The sequence below is a fragment of the Poecilia reticulata genome, chromosome 21 (assembly GCF_904066995.2).
Source record: "Poecilia reticulata chromosome 21, P_reticulata-male-v2, whole genome shotgun sequence".
Classification (NCBI taxonomy): Eukaryota; Metazoa; Chordata; class Actinopteri; order Cyprinodontiformes; family Poeciliidae; genus Poecilia; species Poecilia reticulata.
In genome coordinates this window covers 4,999,038-5,025,849 of record NC_088850.1, presented here as the reverse complement: position 1 = coordinate 5,025,849, position 26,812 = coordinate 4,999,038, and the positions used below count along the sequence as shown (strand labels likewise).

General features: G+C 37.2%; 2 protein-coding genes across 2 annotated transcripts in view; both read left to right on the top strand.

Annotated features, from left to right (window-relative positions):
- The window catches only part of LOC103457274 (dihydropyrimidinase-related protein 5), a 32,762-nt gene extending 17,609 nt beyond the window's left edge, over positions 1 to 15,153 (top strand). Inside the window, exons 4-14 of the mRNA XM_008397290.3 lie at positions 6,052 to 6,210; positions 7,139 to 7,318; positions 7,432 to 7,500; positions 8,449 to 8,493; positions 8,725 to 8,800; positions 9,480 to 9,636; positions 9,720 to 9,861; positions 10,528 to 10,670; positions 10,846 to 11,053; positions 12,321 to 12,498; positions 12,580 to 15,153. Of these exons, the coding sequence (XP_008395512.1) occupies positions 6,052 to 6,210; positions 7,139 to 7,318; positions 7,432 to 7,500; positions 8,449 to 8,493; positions 8,725 to 8,800; positions 9,480 to 9,636; positions 9,720 to 9,861; positions 10,528 to 10,670; positions 10,846 to 11,053; positions 12,321 to 12,498; positions 12,580 to 12,665 (1,443 nt within the window). The 3' untranslated portion in view covers positions 12,666 to 15,153. The remainder of the gene's footprint in view (positions 1 to 6,051; positions 6,211 to 7,138; positions 7,319 to 7,431; positions 7,501 to 8,448; positions 8,494 to 8,724; positions 8,801 to 9,479; positions 9,637 to 9,719; positions 9,862 to 10,527; positions 10,671 to 10,845; positions 11,054 to 12,320; positions 12,499 to 12,579) is intronic.
- A 619-nt stretch (positions 15,154 to 15,772) lies between these two features.
- On the top strand, positions 15,773 to 25,286 carry LOC103457273 (microtubule-associated protein RP/EB family member 3-like). Its single transcript, XM_008397289.3, has 8 exons — positions 15,773 to 15,868; positions 20,750 to 20,818; positions 20,893 to 21,017; positions 21,095 to 21,240; positions 22,311 to 22,470; positions 23,837 to 23,979; positions 24,122 to 24,274; positions 25,158 to 25,286. The coding sequence occupies exons 3-8, from the start codon at positions 20,897 to 20,899 to the stop codon at positions 25,218 to 25,220; spliced, it is 786 nt and encodes a 261-aa protein (XP_008395511.1). The 5' UTR covers positions 15,773 to 15,868; positions 20,750 to 20,818; positions 20,893 to 20,896; the 3' UTR covers positions 25,221 to 25,286.
- The last annotated feature ends 1,526 nt before the right edge of the window (positions 25,287 to 26,812 follow it).

The window sequence follows — 26,812 nt, the reverse complement described above, 5'->3', positions numbered from 1 at the left end:
AGCCAGCAGAAGCGGATCAGCTGCGCTAGGAGCTCCAAAATCTCTGGTCCGTTAAAGCGTCCAGATCAGAGATGATTCTCTGACTGATATTGTTCTTAGTCTGATTAATAATGAGCTCCACGATGTTCTCTGTGCGTAAAGTTGAAACTGTCTGAGCACCAAGTGGTCAGCTGATCACAGTCTGGACAGAAACCAGCGGACAGCTCTCTGTTCTTATCAAAATGAGGCTGAGGAGGGAATCTGACATATTAACTCAGTTAAGTTTTTACTGGTTTTGTTTTTAAAACATCATTAACGTAAGCAGTGTAACTATATATTGTATATTTGGCGTTTGTCATCTCATGTGTGATTAATTGGAGCATTTATGCGCATTTATTGCCCAGCGCTCTGCGCTTGTTTCTGCCTAACGGATCTGCACTTTAAGTTCTTTCCTCTCTCAACAGTCAGCTGTTATTCCTCTACTTAAACTATAATAAGTAGATCATAAAATTCTCTTTAGTTTTTCTCTGTGTGCTCCAAACTCATTAATGTAAACTCATCAGAAGCCCGAACCACCATCAGGCAAATAATTCTGGTCCGACCCGAACTATTGTTACCTGTCCAAACAGAGCTTCCTAAAATTTTGCCCCCCCGAGAGTTGGGGGGGCCAAGGGGGGGCCAGGAGTAGTCCTGGCCCCCCCAACTTTAAAAGTCTAGCTCCGCCACTGCCCCTGCAGACACACAACATACTTTGCGGTATTCTGATTTAGTAATGTAATTACTTACAACTTAGATCATTTCTGCAGGCGAATGACATTTACGACACTTTTCAATCAGGGTACCGTGAGTTTCACTCTACTGAAACAGCTCTGGTGAAGGTATTTAGTGACATCATGATAGCAGCTGACACCGGTAAATGTTCTGTGCTGGTTTTATTAGATCTGTCATCGGCATTTGACACAGTGGACCATGGCATCCTGATAAACAGGCTCCAACATTTGGTTGGTATGTCGGGTTGTGTTTTGAAATGGTTCACCTCTTACCTGGTTTGTAGAACTTTCAGTGTGTCAGTGGGTAATGTAGTGTCTGATTCTGCAGGGCTTTTGTGGGGTGTGCCACAAGGATCGGTCTTGGGACCTGTTCTGTTCCTGCTGTACCTACTTCCTTTAAGCAGGGTCATTCAGAAGTTTAGTGAGGTGTCCTATCATCTGTACGCCGATGATCTGCAACTGTACTGCTCTTTCGAGCCTAGTGAGCCACACAAACTTTGTGCTCTCACTACTTGCTTGGCCGAAGTGACAAAATGGCTTACTGAAAATAGCCTATTATTGAACTCCAGTAAGACCGAGACCTTGATTGTTGCTCCTGATAGTGCTGTGCCTGGAATTAAGCAGCACCTTGGGAACTTAAGCTGCACAGTTAAAAGCAACCTGTGCAACTTGGGTGTCTTCATGGATGGAGCAATGTCGATGGAGCGGCACGTGACTCAACTTGTTAGGAATTGTTTTTTCCAAATTCGGAACATTTCCAAACTTCGTAAAATGGTAACTTATGGAGAGCTTGAGATGATTGTTCATGCTTTTGTCTCATCGAGACTGGACTACTGTAACAGTCTGTTTACATGTCTTAATAAGAGGGAGTTAATGCGTCTGCAGGTAGTACAAAACTCTGCTGCACGCCTGCTCACCTGCAGCCACAGGAGGGAGCATATTACACCCATCCTCAAAGGCTTGCACTGGCTGCCTGTAACTTACAGGATGCACTACAAAATCCTGATACTGACTTTCAGAGCTCTTCATGGACAGACGCCAGACTACATTAAGAACCTCATACAGCCTTATGTTTCGACTAGGAGCCTCAGGTCGTCGAATCTGAACTTGTTGACGGTTCCTCGGACCTTTTTTAAGACTCGTGGAGACAGATCTTTTAAAGCTGTAGCGCCTCGACTATGGAATGACTTACCTTGCACCATTCGATCTCTACATTGCATAGACACTTTCAGGAAACAACTTAAGACCCACTTTTTTAAACTTGCTTTTTAGTGTAATTCCGTGTTTTATTGTTTGTATGTTGTTTTTAACTTGTTTTACTTTTTACACTTTGTGCAGCACTTTGTGACCCTGGTCTGTGAAAAGTGCTATAGAAATAAAGCTTACTTACTTACTTACTTTGCGGTATTCTGATTTAGTAATGTAATTATATTAGCTGTGTTACCACCCCCACGCCACTAGAGGCAGTAGCAACCCCGAAAAGATGCGACTAAGGAGCAGATTTAGACTATAGAATTTGGTAAAACCTTTGAGCTTTGCTAAAGTAAAGTTCAAATCCATGATGAGAGTGGAGCTCCTTCAATCAGGGCTCCTCCGCAGCTCTGATTGGCTAAGCAATGTAACGTGATCCTCTGATTGGCTAAGCAATGTAACGTGATCCTCTGCAACAAGTGATGGCAAAGCGGGGCGTCATCACGACTTTACACAAGTGTGTCTTTACCTCCGTGGCAGAGGCTCCACCGAACCCCTGGGACCGACTCATCGAACCCCTGGGGTTCGAGCGAACCCAGGTTAAGAACCACTGGTTTAGAGGGTCATTGTTACTGAAATCATAGTAATCTTGATCTTTGATCTGCTGTGGCTGGCAGTTTCTGCTGAACTACATCCATCAAACCGACTGAAACAGAATATTTCCCTGACATTTTCAGATCCGTCTCTGTCACTGCAGAGATTATTTTAATTTACCTGCAGGTTGGAGACATGAATGCAGGGTTCAGCTGTGATGTATTGGTGTTGATAGAAGATGATCAGAGGCTGCAGTGGGAATCTGCCAAACATACAGAGACTCTTTTATCCCCAGCTGTTTCTCTGGGAATAATCCCCCAGGTTTTATAACTCTGGTTCTTTTCTATTACCAGATTATTTCACAGTACGGGTTTGAGGCTCTTAAATAGAGAGGGGATTTATTTTGAACCCTGTCGTTTCTGTGTGATCCTTAACTTCTGCTTGATGCTCACTTATCAAGTAGGTTTTATTATGTGGATTATAACAAATCTAATGTATGTGTAATTATAACAGAATCTGCATGCTGTCAGTGCGTTAAATATTTAATTACATCATACAATGAATACAGCTGTTGAAAAAACTAAGACACCACTTAAAATGACCAGTTTCTCTGATTTTACTCTTTATAGGTTTATGTTTGAGTAAAATGAACATTGTTCTTTTATTCTATGAGCTACTGACTTGTCTCTGACAATACAAGCAAAAATGTATTTATTAGCAGAATATGAGAAATGGTCAAAATAAGGAAAAAGATGCAGAGCTTTCAGACCTCAAATAATACAAATAAAACAAGTTTATGTTCATTTAGAAACAACAATACTAATGTTTTAACTCAGGAAGAGTTCAGAGGTCAATATTTGGATGAAAATCCAGGAGGTTTTCAGGGGGCTTAGTGGGCTCTTAGGTTTTTACAGAGCTGAATTCATGTTACATGTTCAGTTCTGATGCTTCTCCGAGATGGAAAATATACAATATTTATAGTTGATAGGTTTCCAGCTTTTTGTCAAAAAACTCTTATGAAGTGCCTTGTCTCACGTTTGTTCTGATGACTTAAGATTTGGCTTCTACTAGGACTGGGCAAAATGGTTTAAAATTTAAATCTCAACTTTTTTTATTCAAAATTTAATTTCTTATTTTAGTAGGTTTTTTCCGTCATTTTTCCCTTTAAAAAATGCATAAACTGGATTTTATTTCAATCATTCCTTCTGTGAGTTGACCTGAATTCAAAGTCGAAATAAACAGAAGCTGTAAAACAAGATGGCCGCCCTGACGTCACTATGGAAACCCAACAAGTGGATTGTTTAAAAAGAAATCCAGATTTTCCAAAAATGACACCAACTTTATTTTATAGTTCATTCTTTTAGATGTTCTTTTCATGTAGTTGACAGTTTTCAGTTTATTTTACTTTTATGTTTATTTTTTAAACGAACCTGTATGAAATGCTACATAAAATATGTGATGGGATGCAACGTGATTAATGTAGAACAAGGAGGTTTATTTAAAAGAATATATTACCCAGAATCATATCACATGTAATCAGGCTTCTGACTGATGCTGGTGTTTCTTCTCTTTGCAGCAGATTTGCCATTTATAATAATCTAAATTTGGATATTCCTTTGATAACAGGTTTGAAATATACAGTGGAGACTGTTCAGGCTGTAACACAGCAATCCAACACTTTGACTTGCTCACTTCAGATCCTGAAGATAAAAATAAATATTTCCCTTTGAGTTTCTTAATCTTTTTTTAATCCTTATTTCTGTTTTTGTCTGAGCTTTTACAGAGTGGCAGTAAATTTTAATCTAGGCCCTGAAGCCCAAATCCCACAATCCCTGATCTTTCACACCCTCATGGATATGTCAACACGCACACACACACACATTAGCATTATCTGACAGTGATGAATGACGCTACACACACATGCGGTGACTTTTTCTCCGCTGACGCTGCAGATCATTCTGACTGGTTTCTATGGCAATCATAAATTGGGGCAGCTCATTGGTTGGCGGGTCCGTCACTCCAAACACTTTGGCTCCGCCCCCATCGGAGTCTGCCTCAGGGATTCAGTGCTGACACACGAATATTTGAATGTAATCTGATTTTATTTTATTGAGGTTACTTGAAGGATAGTGATTTTTGTTTGTTTTCATTTGTGGCAACATTTTCTTTTGTATAATTCAATAGTTATTGAACTGAAGACCGAGCAGTAGACAGAGGAAGCATCAGAGAATATTACAAGTAATATGGTTTAAACGCTATCTGTTTGTGATGTCTTATAAAAAAATACACCTGTTTGTTGGATCTCTTGCTCTGTAATATCCTACCAGACTTTCTGGGAAGATATTGAATGTATTCAGTGGAGAAAAGAAGAGGAGGAAAAGGGTGGGGACACTCGACAGGCATGGTTGAACAGTATCTGTTGTCATGGTTATGCTAAATTCACAACCTCATTTTTCCTCATCTTTGTTTCTCTGTCACTTCTTTCCTCTCATACCTTTTAGTTTGATCTCTTGACACATTTTCTTTTTTATCCTAATAATTTTACATTTGGTTGTTTATTTCTGGAGGTTTGCTGAAAAGAGTCACGAAAGGTAGAGTTGCAACTAATGATTATGTTAGTTTATAATTGATTTATTAATCAATAGATAAATAAATCTCCCAGCCCCACTGAGGGACACGGGTGTAAAGAAAATGGATGAATGGATGGATGGATGGATGGATGGATGGATGGATAAATAAATCAATTGGAACCTTCTGCAGATTTTTCATTTAAACTTTTTTATGCAACATTAAAAATGCAAATAAACAAATCAATAAATTTTTTAAAATAAGAAATTAAATATTTTATTGCCAAAAATGCATCAACATTTTATGGTATGTAGAGAAAGATGCATCTGCAGCTAACATTTTTGATTTACTGATTAATAATTTTATAGTAAAGGCAATTAATAGGACTTTTTTTCCATATAATTTGAACCAGGTGAAGCTAAAACTGCCACTTGAGTTTTAGGTTGAACATATATTCAAAGTTGTCTTTTTTATTCCATCTTAAATGCAATATGTATGCATTTATTTTTGTACAGTCTTGGGTCAATTACTGCTGTGATTATGTTGTTCTTTAAATAAATACATTATTTTGTCAATTATACTTCAGTTAGTGATTAATCGATTACCAAATTGAATAATCATGATTAATCCGATTAGTCGTTTCAGCCCTAATAAAGGATAAGATTTAAAAATGAATTAAAACTGTTTTTTTTGCTTTAGGTTTAAGCCAATCTCCACTGACTTGCTTCCATTTTCCATCGAACTTGTTTTCTGTTCTCCATGCTGTGTGCAGTCACTAAATAAAAGCCCGTTTGATGATGAGACATCAGCTCATAGGGAAGGTTTATTGTCTCAAGACAAACAGTGTCTCTATTTTACAGTGGACTAATTGTTCTCGTTTTAAACCCCTGTTTCCCCCCCATCCTTTCTTCCTCCTAACCAACCCGCTGTCCCTGTCTCCCCCACCTAGGCGGCTCTGATGGGTGGTACCACCATGGTGATGGCTCTGGTCCTGCCTGAGCAGCACTGCTCCCTGCTGGACGCTTATGAGAGCTGCCGCAGTCTGGCAGACGCCAAGGCCTGCTGCGACTACGCGCTGCATGTCGGGGTCACCTGGTGGGGACCAAAGGTAAGCCCAACAAGACGAGGAACAGCTTAAAAACAGTAGAAACACATTTTATTATCTTCTACGCAGAGTAAGCAGTGAAGCCTTCTTTTTTTTATTTATGAGCAAGTTGCGTTTTGACCTAGATTGAACCAACAGAAATTGGGTTAATACACATGCTCAGTGGGCACATTAGTCAGACTGTATGCGTTAACCTGCCTTATTCAGCCTTTGGCTGCAGCGTCTGCACTGGATCATCTGCTGGCGATGTGCATGTGTCACACTTCATTACATCCTCACTGCAAAAACACTAAATCTCACCAAATTATTTTGGTCTGGCTTCTAGCGCAAATATCTTTGGATACTTGAAATTTACTACAAACAATGTAGTAAATTCATTGGCAGATTATTTCACTTGTAGCAAGACATTATCCCATGGCCTGAGTGTAACAGTATAAACTCATGATCTGCACAGGTGCTTGAAATCCCTGGAAAGTGCTTGATATTCAAACTGCACAGTTTTGTAATAAAATACAACCAATCCAACGTTTGATTAAAAATTTTTGTTTTGAAAATGTTATTTATTGTTGAAACCAGAAGTTTTCATACGGTTTGAAAATGTCAGTAATTTTTTTTCATAAATAGATGATAATAGACTTTTTTCAGACTAAACTTTTCTTGTTTCGGGTTAGTTGGAATTACCAAAATTATATCTATTTGCTAAATGCCAGAAAACTTCACAAGAGCAATTTTTAGATTTATTTTTAGTGACTTTCTGTATTTACGCATTTAATTTGAGCAGGAAGGTAATACAATGTTATTGAAATTCTTTTTTTTTTTTGTTGATAAATTAGTGTTTTGTTCTCGGACCAATCAGGTGTAGACTGAGGAAAAGGTGCACAGACCTCGTGTTAAACCTCTAATAAAAACACAGTTGCACAATGTGTGACAGGTACGCAATGAGATGGAGAGCCTGGTGAGGGAGCATGGCGTGAACTCCTTCCAGATGTTCATGGCCTACAAAGACCTGATGATGCTGCGGGACTCAGAGCTGTATCAGACTCTGCAGACCTGCAAGGACATCGGAGCCATTGCACGTGTGCACGCTGAAAACGGAGAGCTCGTGGCAGAGGTGCATCCTCGTTTCTACCCACAAGACAACGTCTGATGGGTTTCAATGTGGAGAATCATCTTGTTTACTTTTAAAAGAGATACAATTAAACTTGATGGTTTATGTGTTGCCAGGGTGCCAAAGAGGCTCTGGATCTGGGAATCTCTGGACCAGAAGGAATAGAGATAAGTCGACCAGAGGAGGTAATTTTTCAGAGATTTTGAGCCAAATTGGTGCATCAACTTGTAACTTTTTCTGACTAATAAAATTGACTCTGATTGTGGACAAAGCTGTAGCTATGTGAGTGAGTTAGAGATACACATGATATACAAGGATCTGATGTTCACCACTAAACAACGGGTGCAACTGTCGCTTATTTTATCAATTGTTTTGACAATCGATTAAACGTATAAAAACTTTTTGGCACATTATTAAGATTTTATATTTAAGCTTTTTTATATACTGCTCAAAAAAATAAAGGGAACACTTCAGTGTTCACTTAAATGTTAAAGTGTTCCCTTTATTTTTTTGAGCAGTGTATAATACTATATATACATTAAAAATACAAATAAACACTTCAGTTCCTATATTAAATAAGAAAATAAACATTTTATTGCCAAAAAATGTAACAACATAACGTTCCTTTAGCATACGCCCAATCTTTTATTGCAAGAGATTCATCTGCAACTTTAAAAAACACTTCTAATATCAAAATGTGAAAATCTCATTTAAAATCACTGTATTGATTAGTGAAGGGCTAATCTGGGACTATTTTTGATTAACCGATTAATAATTGGATACCACAAGGTGATTAGTAAATTTTCTTTTCCCACAAAATTTGAACTGGGTGAAGCTAAAACTACCACTTGAGTTTTGTATAGGACATATTTACAAAGATTTTTTATGTTATCATAAATGCAAAATGTATAAATTTTTATGCAGTTTTGATTAATTACTGCTCTCAATATGGCCTTTTTTTTAAAGTCTGTTTAAGTCTTTTTTTTGTCATTTAACGACTATTTGATTACTAAATCAGTTGACAGTTATTTCAGTGATCGATTCAGCCCTAATAAATAATTTTCAGAATTTCTGAAGACCGGATATTAAATGTTTGAAACTGTGTGACTTTCTCTGTGTGTCGTTGACTGCAGCTGGAGTCTGAAGCCACTCACAGGGCCATCACAATCGCCAACAGGGTAAAGTTCTCGATTTCTTTGGTTTTATCAAAGCTTCAGTCTGAAGTTCGATTTGATCTGAAAAAATACATAGAAATAAAATGTCTAGGCCTTTTTCCCAGTATATAAGTACCCCATCCATCCTGTCTGTGTTTGTTTTGCAGTCAATATTTAAAAATTACATTGGAATATTTGACATAAATGTATTTTTAGTTAATTTGTGTAAATAACTGAATGGTTTTGTGATTGTAGGCGCGCTGTCCCATCTACCTGGTGAATGTGTCCAGTATGCTCGCTGGAGACATGATTGCTGCTGCTAAGATGCAGGGTCAGTGTTTGTCTGGTCAGAATTTATTTGATTGGTTTTTAAAAATAAGGAAAAAAAGCAATCAGTAAGACAGAGATAACCAAGGACAAAATAATTACTTTACCACCACTTTTCTGTTTTTTAAAGGTGTAGGAAGAAGTAAACACTTATTTAACCCCCTTATCTCAGTTTAATGAAATATATTACTTACTGACTCAATAATTATCAAACAATTTGTACAGTAATTAAAACATTCATGTTCAATATACTGGGCTAAAGAGCCAACAAATAAATTATATTACACAGACAAAATGGTTACAAACTAACTCATAACAAGACAAGAAAATCTACAGATGATATCAGTAATGATGACAATTATAAATAACAACTGGACATACAGCATCAGAATAATTACTAATGTACACCTATAAATCCTTCTTAATATGGGTTATTTAACCCAGATTAGAGAGCGGAACAAACCTCATGATAATAATAACAACAGTAAGATAAGAATAATAAGCTGCCAATAGTGGTAATAGTAACAGAAGAAACGAAGGAAAAACTCATATTTGTGTTAATTCCCTTCTTCCCTGTACAATGTGAGTAGCATAGCTTTGTATTTATGTTTAAACCGGTCGATATTAATCCTCAACAGGTGATTATTATCACAGAAAAGACAGTAAACTGGTTACGTTTCCAGGGAAGGTGGTCCACGCTGAGACCACTGTAGCTCACGCTGTGCTGAATGGGAACCAGTACTACCACCAGGACTGGACTCACGCTGCTGCTCATGTCATCGTCCCTCCTCTGCGCCTGGACCCAAACACGCCGAGCTACCTCATGGGCCTGCTGGGAAAGTACGACTCGTAGACATCAGAAAATGTTTTTAATCGGTTCGTTAGCAGAGTTACTGGAATGATGGGGCTTGTTCTGCTTCCAGTGACACTCTGAGCGTCGTTGCTTCAGAGCACCGTCCGTTCAGCACCAAGCAGAGAGCTTTGGGCAAAGAAGACTTCACCAAGATCCCTCATGGAGTGGCGGGGGTCCAGGACCGGATGAGTGTCATTTGGGAAAGAGGAGTGGTATGCACACGAGCACGCAGTAATAAAAGTGATGGCTTAAACACTGTCAGTCAGCAAAATCTGTTCTTTAAAGGTGACCAATTATACCTCCTTGAACAGGAGACATGTTCACAAAACACATGTTCACAAAGTCATTCTTAGATAATGATATTAAAGTCTAATCCTTTCCAAATGAGCTGTTTTAGGATCTCTGTCACTTTAAGTTCAAATAAGTTGCTGCTGGAGATGCTCCCCAAACTCAACGTTTATACTCGCACATGAAAATGGATGCAAACAAATGTGCAATTATAGAGCCGTACATCTTTGAAAAGCAGAAGTAGAGCCTCCTGCACAACCAACATGAATGCAGCAAATTGTTTCTGGATGGGAAGTCAACATGAAAACACTTGTCTTTTCCAGCAGCCATTGTACAGCGGTGAAGCCAGTTTGCTTGGGTTGCTAGGTTACGGGCGTGGGGTTGCTAGGTAACGGTGCAGTTCCAGTAGAATGTGACGTTACATTCGGAAGGTTTTTGAAACAATTCGTTTTCCCAAAAATATAAATTTAACCAAATGGAAGTACAGAAACATACAGAAAGTGAATTTTGCTCAATAGGTCCCCTTTAAGCAAACGGACAAATCTGAATTTCTTTTTTCACAGTATTAAAATGTCACATCATGTTTGCAGGTGACAGGAAAAATGGATGAGAATCGTTTTGTGGCTGTGACCAGCTCCAACGCAGCCAAAATCTACAACCTGTATCCACGCAAAGGTCGGATCATCCCTGGAGCCGACGCTGATGTGGTGGTCTGGGACCCCGATGCAACCAGGTAACCTGAAACTAATATCTGTACTGGTATCAGATGTGAAGTAGTGGACTGGTGCATCTCTAGATTATTACGATGCCCCAAGTGGAGGAGTTTAGTTTAAGTGTTTCAGGATGAGACAAATGAAGCAGGAGATTGATAGGATCTAAGTTTTATGCTCTGCTTTCGTCTCGTACAGGACGATCTCCCTGAGCACCCAGGTGCAGGGCGGAGACTTCAACCTGTACGAGGGGATGCGCTGCCACGGCGTTCCTCTGGTCACCATCAGCCGGGGACGCCTGGTGTGTGAGAACGGCGTGTTCATGTGTGCCGAAGGCTCCGGGAAGTTCTACCCGCAGCGCACCTTCCCCGACTACCTCTACAAGAAGATGGTCCAGAGAGAAAAGGTGCGTTCGTTTCCTGCCCCCCGTTTTCTGCTCAACTTGTTAAAGTGAATCAGGGAGAATGTGCTGAGTCAGCTGGCAGTCAGCGCAGCCGCCATGTTGAGTCTGACTCTGCTGATCTGACAGGCTGTCGGGGATTTGGAGCTGATGCTCTCTTTATGCGCTGACTCTGTTTTTATCCTGCTGAAATCTGTGAAACCTCCCTTCATGCCAGACTCTCTGCTCTGCTCACTGCATTTTATTTATTTATCAAAAATAATTAAATTTTTAATGTTTGGAAAGTGCTTCATTTCTGTATAAGGTCTTTGAAAGTGCTTGACATTCAAATGGCTGTTTTATAACATCGCTTGATTAAAAGTCTAAATGTTTAAAACGTTACTTCCAGTCAGTGTCAGGTAGTAACTAGTTACTTTTACTCAATAACATTTGTTCGAAAAAATTTACTTTTAGGAGTACTTTTACTATGTTGTACTTTTTACTTTTACTTGAGTAAAATTTCTTGATTTTCTACCAGCTGAATGAAAAACAACATGTTTGAACCAGAAATTCACCAAAGACTCAGACCTGCAGTTTTTGTTTAAGTTTCACAAGTTTTATAAAAGTTAAAGTTATGAAACTTTAACTTTTGTTTCTTTTTTATTCAAGGAAACTGATTTGGAAACATTTGTTGTTAGTTTTTGTTAGTCACATGAATTATTGACATTTTCGTCCTTAAAATGCCAAAATTATACTTTGATGTGTCTGATTATGTAATTTTTAAATATTAAATGATTGATAATTTGATCAGTTACTCAGTACTTGAGTTACTTTTTAACCAAATACCTTTTTACTCTTACTTGAGTAATTTCTTGAATGTCTACTTTTTACTTTTACGTGAGTAAAAATATGTTGAAGTTACTGGAGGATAATTTGGGACCATCTTCGTTTACAGTTGAAACCAGATAGTTTTATACATAAAATAAGCACAAAAATAAAAACTCCAAGATCAATAAACTTTAAATTCTGATGAACATTTAACACTGGACCTGGAAGACATTTTCAATATTCAAAATAAATAAATAAAATGAATTAATGAAGTCTCTGTTCAGACCAAAGCAGCAGACTGAAGACTGAAGACCTTTATCATCCAGTTTTTGGTAGAAAAAGAGAAAAGAGGAAAACAACAAATGGAAATTAATAAGTTTGTTTAAATTTATCATGCGATTTATTGATTTATTGCAACAGGCTTAGTTGTGTGGATTATTGTTGACCTTTGAACTCCTTGTTTCAGAACCAGGCCTATAAAGGCGTAGAAAGGGATCCTTATTCTGGTGATGTGGCCAAGGTTGCGAACACGATGAAGAAGGAGCTCGGTTTGGGTCCGATCGACGGCGAGTCGCCAAACAAGCCGGCCGTTCGGGCCCACCAGGGTGTCCGAGACCTCCATGAGTCCTCCTTTAGTCTGTCAGGTGGCTTAAATTAAACTTTTAAACTAATCTATTCCTCGTTGTAACTAAAAAGGTGTTATTTAAATGGATTTTTCCTCTCAGGTTCTCAAGTTGACGACCACATCCCGAAGAGGTCCTCTGCTCGGATTCTGGCTCCCCCTGGTGGCCGCTCCAGTGGCATTTGGTAATCGTTAGCGTCGCAGTTCAAACCGTTTCCACCTCTGTGTTTTTATTATATTTCCAAGCAACCAGGAAAACTGCACTGATTTTAAGACAACAGAATAAAACTTTAAAAGTAAGGCGAAAACAAATTCAAGTAAAAGTCAGACGTATTTATTAATTAGTGGTTTGCAAAACAGTGAATTTGTGGTTAGCTGCACTAAAAAAGGGCTAGCTCTGAACTTAAATTCTAGCTTATTGTAATAATAACATAAATCTGCGGTGCTTTTAAGCCTCGTTACGTTTTAACCAGAGGCAGATCAAAACCAGTACAGTTTTTAACGGTTCGAAACAAAAGTGTTGCCAGAATTATTTAAAGATAAGTGGATTCAAACCCGTCACTGACGAACACACGGTACACCGTAGACACCATAGCGTTATAGTTTCTTGTGATTGATGTGTGTGGATCCTGTTTGTGACCGGACGACCCCACTGAGAGTGTTTTTGGTTTCCAGTGGACCAACAGTTCTGTGTGGTGATGAAATCCAGCTGCTTCTAACACTCCGTCTGTCTGTATTTACACTTCCACTGCCTCTAACTGAACCAACAAAACGACTGGAAGGCAACTTTGGTCTAGGGCTGGGCAATAAATCAATTTTATTGATTGGTTTTTGAGGATTTAATGCTTGGAATATCAGGATTTTATTACACCAATCCACTCCTTGGGCTCACATAGTTCAGAGTAATGTCAGCTAAAGCTGCCATCTTGTTTTAAAAGGTTAAAATTAGTCATAATATTACAACCACACAGTTGTTGTGATGTGAGGATAAATTTAAAAAAATGCAAGAATGAAATGTTAATATTACCAGAATAAAGTATAATAGTAGCAGAATGAAGTAATAATTTTATGAGATTAAAGAAATAATAAAACATGAGGAATGTTGAGCAGTTTGTGAAGTTGTACTTTGGAATTGGTTTCAAAGATAAGATAATGATCTTTTAACACATCAGCACGACTAAGAATCTAACATAGTCATGCTGATTCTGATAATCAGCATGACTGATAATTTTAAGATGTTTTTTTGGTAAAATTGCATCTCTATTCTGCTAATATTATAGCTGTATTCTTGTAATTAAACAAAATTTATTATAATGGATAATTGAAATTGAATATTCATTTGTAATTTCTTTTTCTTTTTTTCTTTTTTAGAAAAGAAAGCGAGAAAATAATCAGTTTAAATCAAATGTGGTGTGAAAAAAAAAGGTAATTTTATTTTTTAGCCATATCGCCCAGCCCTAGTTTTGTCCTGTTTAGGACTCCGTACATGGGGCATCTAACGGAAAAACAAAGAGCAATGAGTTAAAGTTCATTTGTGGGTTAAATGGTTTCTCTGTTAACCAGATGATGACAATGGAGTTTATTGTAAGTGAAAAGAATGGAGGGGGATTGCAGCCCCTCCTCACGAGCCATCTGAGCGAAAACAATAAACAAATAAACCTCATTTCTAAATTCATGCTCCAATAAAGAACAAAAATGCAGCAATCCATTTCCTTTTGGTACAGTAGCATTCACTAGTCTGTTTCTGTTTACAGTTTTCTACCACTGGCAGCTTATTTATTGCAGAATTATGTGGTTATTTTTAACTCCTTTGCTGCAAAAACACAAAATCTTACCAAGTATTTTTTATCACCTAATGCAAACATCTTAGTACGCTTGAAGTAAGGCAAAACTAACTTGAAAACAACTTTTTAGTAAGAAAATAATTCCCTAATATTGATTTAAAAAATACTAGTTCTAATGGAAGATTATTTCATATATAACAATTTTAAAAATTCTTATTACAAGTGAAATAATTTGCCAGTATTTTACTAATAACATGGAATTATTGATTTAAAAGAAGCTCATATTTCTTGCTGTAAAGTTAAGTTGGTTTACTACAATATTTTCACTAAACTAGACCAGAAATACTTGGTAATATTTTGTTTTTTTGCAGTGTTGTTTATGCATTTTACTATAAATGAGGCTGCAGATGTGATATAGACAGAGAGATTATAATACAATCACGTGTTGTAGCAGGAAGATTGAGCTGCACAGGCTGAAATCTGAGGAAAACCCTCCGGATGACGTCTCATTCCTGCCTACCAGTGTTATATATTTATGCATAGTCACATTCTCATGTGTGGGTACTCTATACTGTTAAAAAAAAAAGATTGTTTTTATTTTGTGAAAAAATTAAATGTGCCAATGGGAATCACCTGTGCCACTCTGTTAATGACGCATGGAGAGAACCACGTGAACAGACACAGGTTCATTACAAAAACTGGTGCTTTTTCTAGGATTGTTTACAACTGTGATCATATTGTTGGACATTTTGTGTTTTTCTGCTGAGGGCACTGTGATTCAGTGGTTGTGTTAGTGGAGTTGTGTTGGAAAATGAACCTGTTATAAGTCTGTAAGTGGCTGCTTGTTTCTTACCACAAGAATAAAAGTAACTGAATAAATAAAATCAAACAAATGTTGATCTCTTCTTTTTTCGGTTTTTACAATTTACCTCAAGTTTGAAATTGCTAGTCAGTATTTTATAGAGGTTTAATAAATATAATGGAAAAATAATTTTCCAGGTCTTTTCATCACAATCTAATTTTCCTGATAGTTTTGTATTTTTTTCTGTGTATAGAAACTAAACAAAATCCCTGCAGATTTTTGCAGACAGAAGTACTTCCTGTTGTTGGGGTACCTTTTCCTACCAGAGTTTTTCCTTCTACTCAACTTTCTTAGGATACGCTTTGACTCAGCAGTCAAAGCGTTTCCTTGACTGCTGCCCATCGACTGCTGTAGAAAGGAACCTGCAACTCTGCGAGGATACAAAAAAAAGCATATCCCCACTGGGATGTTTTGGATGAATGAACAATTCCTAATCTTTGTAATTTATAGTAAAACAATACTTTATTTTCCCTAAATAGACATTTTTATGCTACTCAAACTTTACTTTAATTTTAGAAAACGCATATCTATGTAACTGGACTATAAGAAAACCGTATATTAGAACTTCTATTGTATCTCTATTGGATTTTTCCAACACTCCAGTTTCACTGGAACTACGGCACCAAGCTGCTCCTGCGCGGCGCATGCGCAGTGCCAGCAGCTTAGGTGGGAGCAGTCGGATAGCAACGGAAAGCCCAGCAACAGAAACAACGGCACGGCGGAGAAAGGGGACAGCGCTCACCTCAGTGAGTAATATCTGCTTATCTTAACTCAGAGTCCGAGCACTCTGAAAGCAAAGCTGCGGTCTTTTGGTTAAAAAAAATAATTACTGAATTCCACAGATAAAAACCGTCCCGTCCCACAGGAGACAGGCATTCTTTCATTGGAGTGATGCGTGTGTGTATTATCGAAAAGGCCTCCAGAGGGGGGTGTGCTTTAGATGGGGGGAAAAAGTCTCGTTTTCAGTCGCACCCCGTACGGACTAGTTGTTCACAGACAGCGCCGTAATTAAATTAAACCGACCCAAATAAATTGAAATGGACTGTTGGCACTCTTTAGCTCAGTTAGCTGATTCCCCTCCGTTAACGGTGTAGTTAGCCGGGAGCTAGCTCGCCTGTCTGTGCATTTAACGGTTGTAACGTCATCCGTTAAAAAGAGTCCGACTGAGCCGTTAAACCGAGCCGGACCAGGTTCGGGGTTCAGCCCAATTCTACCGGGTTTACATTTGTAATAACACTTTTTATCATCTGTGAAAACCGATTTAAAAAGCTGCTAACAGCGTCCAAAGCTCAACAATAGACACTTGTCAAAGGGATAATTGATATGAAATAAACATGAAAAAAAAACAATATTTAAAGAGAAATAATTTATTGTGTTAGTAAAAATGAAGGAATTGTTTGCAGAGAGGATATAATTTAAGAAAACATAGAATTAAATATGTTTAAACGAGTTTATAAACTCGTATTTCAACAATTTATAGAACAAAAAATAATTTAAATATATAAAAAAGATGGAGAGGAGCAGTTTAGCCTGGGATGATGATGGAAATGTTTTTTTAAAACAAAATCTAAAATCTTTTATTTGAATAAAACCAAATTTATTGATTAGTTTCTTAGTTTTTGTTTTATTGACGGAAGAAATAAAGTTCTGCTTTTATCTTGTTTTTTCTTAAATGAAGAATGGTGTGTAAAATAAAGTACATGTACAAGGAAAGACTCAAATAAGTTTATCCTTCTGCCTTCCTCTTCTTCAAACAAATAGTTATGTAAATACGTATCAAGGTATTTGAATATACAAGTGAAACAACAACTTCTTTGTGCCTTTGATTTTGAATGAATAAACTTATATAGTATTCCAGTTTTATGATGCTCTTATTCACTGTTGCATTCAATCTTAGTCTGTATTGAGGAGGATTATTTTGGGATGTTCTTGAGTCTGTAACACCTTTTTTATTAAATTTCTGTCCAGGGTTTAGTCATTTATTTCATGTTTTCATTCTATTAATACATAAATAAACCGTTTAAAGCATTTTAAGTAAGCGTCCGTAACTAAAGTGAATGATTATAGGCTTATGTATCACTGTGCAAACGTTTTAAACCACCGCTCATTTCATTACGGTTTTGTTATAGTTTTATTATTCTAATTTTTCATTTTATTATAGTTTTATTCAGTCTGAGTAAATCTGCACTGAGTATTATTGTTTGGGATGTTTTCTGCTCAGTATTTGGTTTTTCTTTTTTCTTCCAGGATTTCCTGGACATTTAGTTGGTTTTTCATGTTTTCAGGCTAATAACTGATCAAAAATAGTTAAAGTTTTCAAACATTTCTGTGATTTTAGATTCTATAAAGTACAAGGTGAAGATTTCAAGCTGCTGCTAACAGCCAGGCTTTAAAGTAATCAATTAAAATTCAAATTTATTCTTCTCCAAACTTTAATAAAGTCTTTTGATGTTTTGGACTTGCTTTTTTCACCTGTTGCTTCTGATCGTATTATTGTTAACAACAGATGAACACAATTTAAAACAATGTCACTCATGATTATGTAAAAGAAAAGTAAAATTCTAATCCAGAATGTGTCAGATTAAAAGCTAAAATCCTCTCTTTGTAGTCAGTTTTTTTTAGTTTAATGTATTTTTTAGCTAATTAAATGGTAATAAATTGTCCTCTTCGCGAAGTGGCGAAGCGTCTGACCTGGTTGTTTGAAAGTTGTCGGCTGTGTTGACAAAACACGGTTTCCGTCCTTGAATTCGGAAGTTTCCTTTTCATGCCTGGGTGATTGAAAGGTCAGAGGTCACTTGATATTCTTCTAAAAACGATCACCAACCTCTGGAGAATGCAGTGGAGGAAAACATTTTACCAATTAACATACATTTAAGTTAACTGCTGTCTTTTATCATTTGGACTGTAGTTTTCTTTTCCTGTAAAGAAGTTTAAATTACATCTTTAATTTCTCATTGAGAATAATAACGTCTGAATTGCCTGGTTTGTTTAGTATTTTGTATTTCTGAATAAATTTGACCATTGTTGGTTTGTTTAGCTGATAAAATGACAAACTTTTCTGCTCTTCTTTTCTGTAAAAATGTTTTTAAAGTTGGTATCTTTGTGGTTGTGATAAGAGCTGATTTAATTACATCTGGTTGTTATTTTCTAAATCCTAAAATAATCTGACTCCTTGCTCTGTTTGCTGTAGTGCCTGTTAAATCATTAACAGTAAATCAGATTGTATAGTTCAAACTTATTGATCGTCTTTAGATCAGATTGCGGATTAATAAGGAAAATCACTAAACGATTCTTTAAAGCACTTTCTGTCTATGTGTGTTTAAACATTATTTATCAGATTATGCGGCAAACCCTAGTCAGATTATTCACAAATATGATTAACAAAGTTTTATTTTTCTTATTAAAAAGACTTCAAATGATAAAGGACAATTTAATAAACTTCACATATAGGAAATCTGACAAAGCAAAAGAGCAAACTGGATTTCCGACTAATTTGAATTTAATTTCCTTCATTTTATTTTAAAACTTTGTGTATTAGTGACATTTCCAAAGCGCCTTGTTTAGTCAAAACTCTGATTTTTGTACATAAAGAAGCATTTAAAGTAGTTATTTTTAAACAGACATTCATATGGCCTCTGCTGATAATAAATTAAAAATAAACACTTTGATGTTTCTGAATGTCTTTTATTCGACCTGAATGCTATTTTAGTTACAATGAGACGTCTTTATTTATGTTGACGAGACGTTCACCAGTTCTCCTGTCCAAGGACGACTTCTGACTGGTCTCTGTTGTTTATAAACGCTGCTGTCAAACTGGTCAAACTGCCAGCGGCGGCCATACTGACATCATTAGCTCGACGCCGCCACCTGTGAAGCGCCGCGGTCAGGAAGCGATTGTTCAGCGCAGCTTCCTGTGTGCTGCTGGTGTTGGACCGGCCCAAAAGGAAACGCTCCGGTTTTGTTGGACTGATTCTTTCTGCTGCTGCTGCTGGAGACGCCAAGCAGAGCGCGTTAAATACTGGGCTAAAGGGATTAACGCAGGCTCAGATTAGAGCAAACCAGTTTATCTGCAACAAGCTGCAGGTTCAGAGCAGGAAGTGGTCAGACCTGCTGGTTTTTATTCACTGCAACAACAAAATCTTCTTTTTATAACTCAAATGTCTCAGTACACTTGAAATAAGACTAAATTAACCTACAAGTACATTTTCAACAAGATATAGGAGCTTGTTTGAAATAAATAATTCCTTAATATTGTTGTAACAGGATTAGTTTCACTGGCAGATTATTTAATCTATAACACATTTTCCCATGTTGTGGAATAATCTGCCAGTGTTTTTCATCAATATTAACAAATTATTTATTTAAAACGACCTTCTATATGTTACTGAAAAATTACTTATAAGTACATTGTGTCTCATTTTAATTTACTAAAATATTTGCACTATACAAAATACTTGGTAATATTTTGTCTTTTATTAATTTATTTCTGCATGACTTTGTCTATTTATGCAAATCAGGTTTTGTGTTTAATTTTATGTTTCCATTTTTTTCTTGACGTATTTCAGACGGTTTAAAGTTACTAGGTTGATAATCAGTTGATAATCTGTTTGCCTTTGGATCCCCGTTATAAAGACTGTTTTTGTTACATTTCCATTTCAATTTCTAATTTTAGTTCTTGTTTTCCGTTCCCTCAGACTGAATGTCCTTCACTTCTACTAGATGAAGATTTAATGTGCTATAAATTTACATATTTGCACATATGGGGTTAAAAAAGCACAAGTCTTAATTTTAAAAAGCAATTAAATAGCTAACACTTTAGTTTAAAGAGTTAAAATTTTACAGATTTGATGAATATTTGTTATGTTTGCTAATAGGATTTGTAAAGACATATTAGAAAGAATATATTAATGGATTATATTTCTACTACAGTAATTTATTTACAAATGACAGAGCGGTCCCAATTAATTTACTATTTGCAGAAACTGGATGAAAAAAAAAAGTATAAAACAGCGTCATGTCTGCAGGAGCTCATATATAAGGACAGAAAATCAGAAAATTAATGCGTATCTGTTCCGTAAACTGAAGAATAAATGATGATTTTCATAAAAATACATTTAAAAATATGTTGATAAACAATATTTCCATGGTAATATTTAAAAACACATTTTTAGAGCAGATAGAGCACAAAATAAAAAGTTCATTTAATTTTAGATGATTCTGAGCAACATTACATTTGAGTCTGATATAAAAAAAACCCTATTTGTTTGAATTTGTTTGGACATTTAAATGTGTTATCAAGGGAAAATGTGGGCTATTTTTACACTATATTTGTATAAAAGGTTTCATCAGATCATTCATTTACAACAACAAACACTTTGTGTTAAAATTCAGGCCTTATCAGATGCACATAAAAATGTTTTAAAGTAATTACAAAACTATTTTCTTTAAAATTCCAATAACTGCAATACATCAGTACCGCCACATGGTGGCAGTACTGTATCAAACAGTCTTAAAGCAACACATTATGAGCTCTCTTCTTCTTCCAGGTGATTAAAAGCATGTTTTACCTTCAGTGGTTAATTAAATTAACTGTAATAAACATGATTTGTTTCTGTTTTTGTCTTCAGGTCTTTTCTCTTAGGTGGTCAAACCCGTCTGGTTGTCAATCATTAAACACCAACGTAAACGAAGCACAGGTGAGCGTCTTTAAGTCCTTTCTCGTCGCTTCACCCTGATCCTTTGCTGCATGTGTTGATAATCTGTGGCGCAGGAGGATGGCGGTGAATGTCTACTCCACTTCCATGACTGCGGACAACCTGAGCCGCCATGACATGCTGGCCTGGGTCAACGACTCCCTGCAGCTCACCTACACAAAGATCGAGCAGCTCTGTTCAGGTTCGCAGCCACGTTTCATAAGCATTAATCAGATCAAACAGATTTTATTCCATTAACGCCTCCTCCTCCTGCTGCAGGCGCCGCTTACTGCCAGTTCATGGACATGCTGTTTCCGGGCTGCATATTGTTGAAAAAGGTCAAGTTCAACGCCAAGCTGGAGCACGAGTACATTCACAACTTTAAGGTTTTACAGGCTGCGTTCAAGAGGATGAATGTGGACAAGGTGAGGCTCGACGATCGCTGCATACTGCCTTTAACCGTCTGAAGCCAAACGCCGCAGATTTGACCTTCCTGCCCCTCAGGCAAACAACAACATGCCTGGTATCCATGGAAACGTCTGACATTTAACTGGCAAAAACCATTTTGAAAGAAACTTTGTATGGCACTCTGGTAGTGCCAAAAAATATATATATATATATATATATATATATATATATTTTAACTTTAATTTTTTTCTTTTTCAGTGAAATGCGCCTGAATTTGTTGTAATTTTTCTTCTTTTTAAATCGGATTTCCAAAAAATACACTTCAGTTGGCGTTAAATGTAAGAATTTCTTTAAAAAATATATCAAAACAAGCAATTTTAAACATGTAAGAATAAGTTTAGTAATCCCCCGTTTTGCCAACCTGTGCCAAAAGCAAAACGCCTCTGTGTTTTTTACTAAAACATATGCAAATTTGATTTAATTTACCTCAGCCTCACCGATCTTTTCACAGGAAAAGGTAGATCTATGGTTTCCAAAAAAATCTATTAATGATATTTCTAGAAGGTTTATATGCGGTATAATGCAAAAATAATTCCGGTTAGGGACAAAAAAATCCAAATTATTTTATGTTAAAGTCCTAATTTCTCTGAATCTGCTTTGATACTCAAACTCTCCCAGGCGTTTGGTTCATTTTGATACAAAGATTATTATTATTGTAGAAAAAGTAGATCAGATTTGGCTGTGTTAGTTTTAACACACTTCAGAAAATCTGGTGAGGATTATGAGGTAAATAGTAAAAAGCAGACAGGGCCAACTTTCTATTCTCTGACTTTTGTTTTTATTTATTTATTTTTAATTTTGACTTTTTTTTTCTTAAAAATCTGACACCTACTTAAAATTCTGACTTTTCCCCCTTAGAATTAAGATTTACTTATTCAGATTTTTTCTTGTCCCTCAAAATCGTCCGTACCTTAAAATTCTGGGGGGATTTTTCTCTGAATTCTGACTGTAATCTTCTGAGATTAAAGTCTGGATTATTTTTTCCCGTGTTCCTAATCTTCCTCTCCTCTCCTGCTGCGGTTCTCAGATCATTCCCGTGGAGAGGTTGGTGAAGGGGAAGTTTCAGGACAACTTTGAGTTCCTCCAGTGGTTCAAGAGGTTTTTCGACGCCAACTACGACGGGAAAGAGTACGACCCGCTACTGATGAGGCAGGGCCAGGAGGGAACGCCGCCGCCGCCTAACCCAGGTACACAGGACACCAGAGTGTGTGTGTGTGTGTGTGTCTGGCTCAGAGCTTCATGTAATAAATCATCCCCTCACCGCATCCCCTCTGTAACCAGGGGAACCCATCCATCCCAAACCTAAGCGACGCCCTCGCTCAGGTAACAGCCTCATCCAGCATCAGCTCGGCGTTTGGGTTGTTGATCCGATGGTTCTGGTTTGCTGTGAGCAGCCTTGGTGTGTTTTGGTGTGTTTTTGTTGTGCTGTCATGTTGCCAAAGAAGTGGGAAAATAAACACAAGCTGTGGTTTATGGGTTTATATAAGCATAAAATATGTAAATAAGCCAGAAAATATAAACATTTTGCCTTTAAGATTAATAAAAATCTTTTTCTTTAAATATGTTCTACCCAGAATTTGTCAAGTGGCATTTTTAGTTTCACCCGGTTCAAATTCTGCAAACAAATCTCCTATTAAACAGCTTTTGTTATCAAATTATTAATCAGTAAAACCAAAACTAATCAACAGATCAGCCCTTTGCTGTAATTATGTCAAGTTAAGCAGAAAGAGACAAACTTTCCACACGTTGATGTTAAAGAAGCAGCTTTCAGCTTCTATGCACCACAAATCTGGAACAAACTTCCAGAAAACTGCAAAACAGCCAAAACACTGAGTTCCTTTAAGTCCAGACTAAAACACTCCTGCTTAGAGTTGCTTTTTAAATTTCATAAATGAAACATTAATAAACATTTTGATGTGTAACGACGACACTTGACTGAAAATTTAACGCTTCAGTTGTTGACGCTGTTCGACATCTTTGTGTTTTTATGACGTAAATCACTTTGAACTGCCTTGTAGTTGAAATGTGCCATAGACATAAACGTGATTGATTGGAAAATATTTATTCTGCTACAGATGATCAACCATTATTTAGGTGATATATATTCATTTTTTATTTAAGAAAGGAATTGAACAAGTTGTTTATTTGCATCTCTGAATGTTTTTTAATATTGTACAAAAAGGCTAAAATAAGAAATATGCAGAATGTGTTTTTTTAAATCTTGTTAATCTAATTAGCTAATTTAAAACTAGAATAATTGTTAGCTGCAACTGGAAAGAAAGTTTGTGTTTGAATATTGAAGGACTCTGGGGTGTTTGTTCAAAAACAGCTTTTATTGCCCTCATTTAATTCATCCGATTAGGATAACTGAGGGCAGTTTCCATTTCTTTGAAGGGTTCTGGTTTGCCTTAAGTTTTATCTTCAAAGTGAAGTTAATCAAAATGTCAGAGTTAAGCTTTTCTGTTCGTTTACCGAACATCAAAAGCTGTAAGGAAAATATGAGTCATAAAAACGTCCCAAACGGCTCCAGAACTATAAATATTTCTGTTTCAGGCCCCATGAGAACGTCTCCCACTGCGCCGAAGACCGTATCCGTCCCCGTCCCCCAGAGACAGATCAACCCACCAGCCGCCCGCAGAAACAACCCAGTGACCCGCAACGGGGGAGACGCAGAACTCGTAGAGCTAAACCAGCAGGTACCGCAGTTCTGTCCGGTCCAAACTCTGTCTACCTGCATGAGGAGTCTCAGGTTAACCGTTCCAGGGACGTAGCTGCCCAGTGTGTTGAACTGGTTGTGTCTGAGTGTCCCAGTTTGTGTTGTTCGGTGTCTGGTTGCAGATAATGGACATGAAGCTGACCATCGACGGGCTGGAGAAGGAGAGAGACTTCTACTTCGGCAAACTGAGAGACATTGAGCTCATCTGTCAGGAAAACGAAAACGACAACAGCCCGGTTCTCGGCAAAATCATCGACATCCTGTACGCTACAGAGGTAAACGAAGGCCGCCACGCTCAAACGGCGACACGTTTACAGAGAAAACACCATAACGACCACAAAAGGACATCAAAACAATTCAGAAAGTTTCGTTTCACTGCATCTGAAAAACTCCCTGGCTTTGAAATCTGCTGTAAATGTTGAGCTGAGCTTATAAGTAACTAGTTACATTTACTTTAGTAACTTTTTACGAAGTATCGCTACTTTTACTTGAGTAAAATATCCACGGAATGAAGAACAAAAAAGTTTTAACCAAAGATTCACCAAACTCACACCTACAGATTTTATTAAGTTTCACATTGAAAGAAACTGGTTTGGAAAACAATTTATTTTGCCTCTTTTTGTTTTATTGCAATTATGTTATTTAGAGGAATTATTTTCAATTTGGTTTTTAAAATACCAAAAGTTCCACTTACATTTTATTTTGATAAATCTAACGAGTTTAAAATATTAAATGATTCGTGCGTTGATCGGTTACTCAGTACTTTAGTAAACTTTTCAGGAAATACTTTTTTAATCTTACAAGTAATAGTTACACTGACAGGTTACCATTTGAAATACTTCAAGAACAAAGATAGGAAACATAAAATTACCCCTTTAAATACAAAACCTGATTTGCATAAACAGCTAAAGTAATGCATAAATAAATGTATATAAAACAGCACTGCAAAAACTCAAAATCTTATCAAGTACTTAAAAAAGTACTTAAAAAACTTAATCAAAGTCTTAAAAAATGCAAACATTTTAAACAGACTTAAATAAATAAACAATGCTTAGCCTGGTGGGGGCACAAGTAAAGCCTGGTGGCCCGCCAGGCTTATAATACACTAGGGGAACCCCTGAACACAGACATAAAAACTGAGTCAAACTGTCTCCGCAGGAAGGATTCGCACCTCCAGAAGATGAAGAAATCGATGAAGGACGAGATCAGCAGGAGTTCTGAAATCTCCCCCTTTTTTCCCCGCCTCCATCTGTCACCTGTCATACTTTAATCAGACCATCAAGTCTATTTTTGCCTGGTTTTATCCCCATAAGTTCATTCTTAAACTCTGACTCCCTCCATCTCATTCACGGCTTCACATGTCCATGACAACTTTGTTGGACCGGCTCGCTTCCCCCAGACTTTGACTTGCAAAGGACGCTCACCCAGGTGCGTCTGGACCGGCCCGGCTCGGCCCGGCCCGGCTCGACTGACTAACTCTAACCTGCTTCCAGAGGGCAGCCGCCCGGCACGGTGAGTCACGTTCAGAGTCACAACGGGATTTTAAAGCCGGCCGCCCTTCCAGGAGACAAGCCGCTTCCTTTGCACCGAGAGTTAATACACGAAACACTACCAAGTTTTACAAGCAACGTGATTGTTTTCTTTTCGAGCTGAGATTATCGAAATAAGGCCTGAAAAATGGAGATATTTTGATTACATGATGACAAGTGAACGATTAGACATATCAGACTCTGAACAGCACACATGTACATGCTTCAAGCGACTCATCGCCCTGAGGGAAAACATCGGGTTCATCATGAAACTGCTCTGACGGCTCGTTAGGTGACCACCGCATGGTGTATTTATGTTTCTATTTATTTATCTTTGTTAATCTGCTCTGTACAGTTTCTGAAAAAACAAACAAACAATGGTTTGGATTTGGGGAGATTGAAGTTCTTGCACTAAATGTAGCGAAACAAGCCGAGCGAAATGATCCAAAATGCCAACATGCAGTGACTGGCTGCTGCCAGGAAGACACAGGAAGATGCAATTTTATATTTTGTAGATTTGTTCTAAAGAAGTATGTTTTTTTTCTTCTTTTTTTAATTTGCATTGAATTCCTCAGTGGCCAAGTCAAAGGCGTCTTTTTATTTATCAAACAGATATCAGGCTATAAATCTATGAATGAGCAAACACTGCAGACCAACACTACTAAATACTAATGTTTGACTGTGTTTATTTAGTTAAACATGTTAGCTGCTACCATTATTCCTCTGTTGCCGCATTTGAGTTTTCACATGTTGCAAAGCGTCGAAACGCCAACATGGCTGCCGAGGACAGCAGAGGTTTGGTTTGTTGTGACGAATAACCAGGCTGAGCAGCCAGAGAGGAGAGCCTCTCACCACGGCGGCCGGGTGGCCAACCGGCACCATTTGGATTTACTGCTGGAATGAAATAAAGCTCTGAGGTTTCAAGAAAATGAAAAGCGTTTGCTGCTCCGTTTATTGACCAGATTATCTGAAAAATGACATCTATGCCAGATTTATTACTGCACAGCTTAAATACACTAATATTCCTATTATTAGGTTGCAAAAAACTTGATTCTGTTTGGTTTAAAGCTTCTTGAAATGATGGTTATATTTATTGTTTTGCAAATTTAATAAGATTGGAAATGGTGCGAACCCAGAATGTTTCAGTGTTTTCAAAAAGACCCTAAATAGTAAAATGTAATCGCTGATAATTATTGGAACGATACATACTTGCAACAAAGAGCTCATGATTTTTAACCAGAATCCAGGCCTTCAACCTTTAGAACAGGGATGTCCAAAGTGTGG

Excerpts from the sequence above, each read along its gene's own strand:
- LOC103457273 (XM_008397289.3), top strand. The coding sequence starts at position 20,897 with ATGGCGGTGAATGTCTACTCCACTTCCATGACTGCGGACAACCTGAGC. Across the intron at positions 21,241-22,310 it reads AGAGGATGAATGTGGACAAG|ATCATTCCCGTGGAGAGGTT; the intron begins GTGAGGCTCGAC and ends TGCGGTTCTCAG. Across the intron at positions 22,471-23,836 it reads GCCGCCGCCGCCTAACCCAG|GCCCCATGAGAACGTCTCCC; the intron begins GTACACAGGACA and ends TTTCTGTTTCAG.